The sequence below is a fragment of the Chrysochloris asiatica genome, unplaced genomic scaffold (genome assembly GCF_000296735.1).
Source record: "Chrysochloris asiatica unplaced genomic scaffold, ChrAsi1.0 scaffold00027, whole genome shotgun sequence".
NCBI classification, from domain to species: domain Eukaryota; kingdom Metazoa; phylum Chordata; class Mammalia; order Afrosoricida; family Chrysochloridae; genus Chrysochloris; species Chrysochloris asiatica.
In genome coordinates, this window is record NW_006408545.1 from 16,355,237 (window position 1) to 16,359,711 (window position 4,475).

Genomic DNA, 4,475 nt, shown 5'->3' on the forward strand with positions numbered 1-4,475 from the left:
GTTGAATGTGAAATTAATGATGTGCCCTGTAAACTTTCACTCAATCCACAATAAAAACCTTAAAAAAAAAAAAAAGTAAGCAAAACTGAGAATGAAGTAAATGGTTATCTAGCAAGAAAAAGTTAAGAAAGCCCATTTTTCTTTGCGGTCAATTACAAATAAAGGAACTTCCTAGAAGGATGAAAGTCCTTGATAGATGCCACACTTTTCCTTTCTAGTTTTACTCCCTCACCCTCGTTACTGCATTATGTGGTCATTCCTGCCATCTAGTGGTGGTGGTGGTGGTGCTCTGGTAGCATAGTGGTTAAGAGTCAGGCTGCTAACCTCAAGGTCAGCAGTTCGAAACTACAAGCCATTCTGCAGGAGAAAGATGAGGCTTTCTACTCCTATAAGGATTTACAGCCTTGGAAATCCTATACAGGTTGTTGTAAGTCAGAACCAACTCCACGGCACACAACACCATCACCATACCACCTGCCATTTAGTGAAAGTACAAAATAAGGTGAAGGAATCCTGGTGTGGTGCTGTAGGATAAGCAATGGACTACCAAATGCAAGATACACAGTTCAAACCCCCTAGGCCACTCTTTAAAAGCTCTATACAGGATCCCTGTGAGTTAGAACCAACTCGCTGGCACTTAACAAGCAGCTTTTCCACAAATCATTAAACAGTCATATAAGGTACAACTATGGAGCTCTGGTAGCGTAGTGGTTACGAATCGGGCTGCGAACCTTAAGGCCAGTAGTTCGAAACTACCAGCCGCTCCGCGGGAGAAAGATGAGGCGTTCTGCTCCCGTAAAGATTTACGGCCTCGGAAACCCTGTACAGGTTTGCTAAGGGTCGGAACCGACTCGACGGCACTTAGCAACAACAACAATTGGTACAGAGGAAAGAAGTGATGAAAACTGAAGACACTTGGAATCAATTAGCTCAATGGACTAATGGAAAACATGAACATCAGTTCCCACGACCCTGAGACTAGAAGTAGATGGTGCCTGGCGACCACTAGTTCTGATAGGAATCACACTAGAAGGTCCTGGATAAAGTCCAGGGAGAAAATGTGGAACAAAACTCAAAATTATATACATAAAAAAAAAGACCAGGTTTACTGGTCAGAAAGAGACTGGAAGGACCCAAACTATGGCCTTTGGTCATCTTTCAGGTCTGGAACTGAACCCACCCTTGTGGGCCAACACTAGTAAGATATGAACACCACGGAATGGTCAACCTATTCAAAATCTTTTGAGGAGCATTTACTTAATGACAAAATTCACAAGAGCTGGACAAGGGGTTGAATAGAAACAAGAATCACAAAGAGGAAGTAGAATAACTGATTCTGCATGTAGGGGACTGCAATCACTGAAATGAAATGAAGTATATGATTATTGAGTGTAAAAGAGATGATCAGTTCTGTAAACTTCACTCAATTCACAATAAAAGGTTTTTATTATTATTTTAAATAAAAACAAGAAAAAAGCTGTATGGCGTGAGCTGCTTTTCTCTTAGTTGTCATCAAGGCAATTCCAACTCCTTAGTTAACAGTCAAGTGTGTTAACTGTGTGCACCACCCAAGAACTCCCCTCTGTTATAACAAAACAGACATTAGCTGCATCCTTGACAATTACATGAGAAGACTAGACGGGGAAAGGAGGAAATCAGGGTCAAAGAAGTACAAGTAACAGAAATCTTGGTGGGAAGTGTTAAGTATTAATATCTTGAGGTGGTACTACAGGATAATGCACTGGACTGCAAGTCAGTTTGAATCACAAGTTCTAGGGTTCAAATTCACCAGCAGCTCCTTAGAAGACCTAAACAGGGTCAATATAAGTCTGAAAAAAGTATTTAAGTAGGTCGATATATAAATGATCATAGCATCAAAAAATAATAATGATCTATAGAATATAAGCAACCCTGTTCTTTCTACCAACATAGTTAAGTGCTTTCCTGATATTGGTGAGGAAGAGAAAACAGTGAAGAAAAAAAAAAGAGAAAAAGAAAAGGTTGCACGTTTAGGGCAAAGATGTTAAACAGTCATTTTTCCAAAGCAGTATAAATGATCAACAAGCTCATGAAAAAATGTTCAACCTCATCAGTCACCGTTGTTGTTAAGTGCTGTCAAGTCAATTCCAACTCAGTGACCTGGTACAGGGTTTCCAAGGAGTGACGGGTGAGCTTGAACCGCTGATCTTGCAGCCCACCACATTTAACCCACAGTGCTGAATCAGAACCACAATGTGGTATCATTTCACACCCAACCCACTAGAATGGCTGCTTTAAAAAAAAAAAAAAAAAAGCAACAGGTGTTAGAGCAAGAATGTAGAGAAATGGAACTTTTATCCATGGCTGATATGAATGTAAAATGGTACAGTCACTGTGGAAATGTTTGGTAGAGTTCCTCAAAAAGTTAAACACAGGTGGTCCAGCAATTCTACACCTAGACAGAACTGAATTGTAGTTTCCAACAGAAATGAAAATGTATAGAAACATTCATACACTGAACCTGTGCACCAAAGTTGCACACTATTCATAAAAGTCCCCAAGTGGTAACAGCCTAAATGTACAAAATCAAAGCTTATTAGTCATTACCAGGGCAGAAAAGGACAGGGAAAGGAGGAATCAATGCTGAGGGGACACTGAGCATCTGTTAGAGATGATGGGTAATCTGGGAGTGAATAAGGGTAATGGCTGAGTGACATGATGGACCTAAATCAACATCACTAAACTGTTCATCTGAAATGGCAAATAGCCTTTTACATAGATACTTACCAAAATAAAAATAAACAAGCTTAATATTGTTTTTAAAAAGTGTATACCTAAAGTGAAGCAGGAAAGGGCCACTAATGAGAAGCTCAGATGGCCTACCTGAGCTACCCTGCAAAGAAGTATTAAAATACTTACCAATAAGAAGACTTTTTAGTCTTCTATAATCTTCAGTTAGATCAAAATCATCACCAGCAAATATTAACATAGGTTTTGTTCCCTCAGGACATTTACTATTCTATGAAATAAAAACATGCAATTACATAATTATCAAATTATAAACTTTTATATTCATTTTTAAAGCCATCAATAATGAGTACAGTAATTCATTTTCATTTTTTTAACAGTTCTAAAACTATGTTGGAGTCCTGGTGTGGCACTGTGGACTGGACTGCAAAGTCCTTTGAACCGCAAGATCGATGGTTCAAGCTTACCAGCACTCCTTGGAAACCCATACAGGGTTGCAACTGACTTGATGGCACTTCAAAACCGTGATGACAAAACTATGTCTGTAAAGACTGGTTTTAATTTTTTAAATATGAATTGGGATTTTTAAATCTTACAAGTTTTTAGGCAAAAAAGTTTTGTTTTAACTCTTACATTGCCAAATAGATGAAAGAATGTAAGCTACTTTTAAACATCAGTCTGCAAATAAAAAAGCTACACTTCCTAGAAAATAACCCTAAAAATCTCAAAAGTCAGCATCCTAAAGTTTAAAAAAATTAGGTTCTTTGAAATACTAGCTAGAATGGAAAAGCAATATAGAAAGCAATCATTTTATAAAACCTATAGAAAGTAGCTGGCAGCATAGTGGTTACGAGTTAGGCTGCTAACCTCAAGGTTCAGTCAGCAGTTGGAAACCACCAGCTGTTCCGCAGGAGAAAGATGAGGCTTTCTGCTCCCATAAAGATTTACAGCCTTGGAAACCCTGTACACAGGTTCTCTATGAGTCAGAACTGACTCCACGGCACATAACAACAACATAGAAAGTATGGGCTAATCCTCATTTAGTACGGTTAAAGCTTTTGCTATAAACCATATTTTGTCTAACTCTGGATTTTCTGTATCAATAAGAATGTGAGTAATAAAAGGATACAGAAGACACTGATACAAAAGAAGACAGGAAGTCAAACAAAAATAATTCTTTAACCAAAAGATTAATTGATGGAGAAAAGTGAGTGATCCTAGGGCAGTAGTCACCTGCTACTTCCCTGCTCACCAAAGCCACTGTTGTTGAAATTCTCTAATTCCAAACCTGAACTTACCTCCTATACGCCTAGGACTTGTCTGTCTGGTTGAGTATCCAAATGGACCTGCTAACCCTGATTCTTTCACACTTTATCTGTTCTGACGCTACTGTGGCTGCCCCTATGGCTGTGGGGTACAACAGGTAAGAGAAAGTGACACAACACATCAACTACAACTTTGGCTTTCACACCAACTTGATCACAATGCATAGTAATACACAACAGTATCCATCATATAACTATAATTAAACAAGTTATGTGAAACAACATAACATGTAAAATACTAGTAACTTCAATTCTATTCAGTTCTTTAAAAAATACTAGTCACATCCACAGAGGAGCTCTGGTAGCGTAGTGGTTACGAATCGGGCTGCGAACCTAAGGTCAGCAGTTCGAAACTACCAGCTGCTCCGCGGGAGAAAGATGAGGCTTTCTACTCCCGTAAAGATTTACACCCTCGGAAACCCT

General features: G+C 38.8%; 1 protein-coding gene across 1 annotated transcript in view; it reads right to left on the reverse strand.

The window, feature by feature from the left end:
• The window catches only part of RPF2 (ribosome production factor 2 homolog (S. cerevisiae)), a 54,769-nt gene that overhangs the window by 12,807 nt on the left and 37,487 nt on the right, over positions 1-4,475 (reverse strand). The window contains exon 7 of the mRNA XM_006839928.1: positions 2,899-2,998. Coding sequence (XP_006839991.1) covers positions 2,899-2,998 — 100 coding nt within the window. The remainder of the gene's footprint in view (positions 1-2,898; positions 2,999-4,475) is intronic.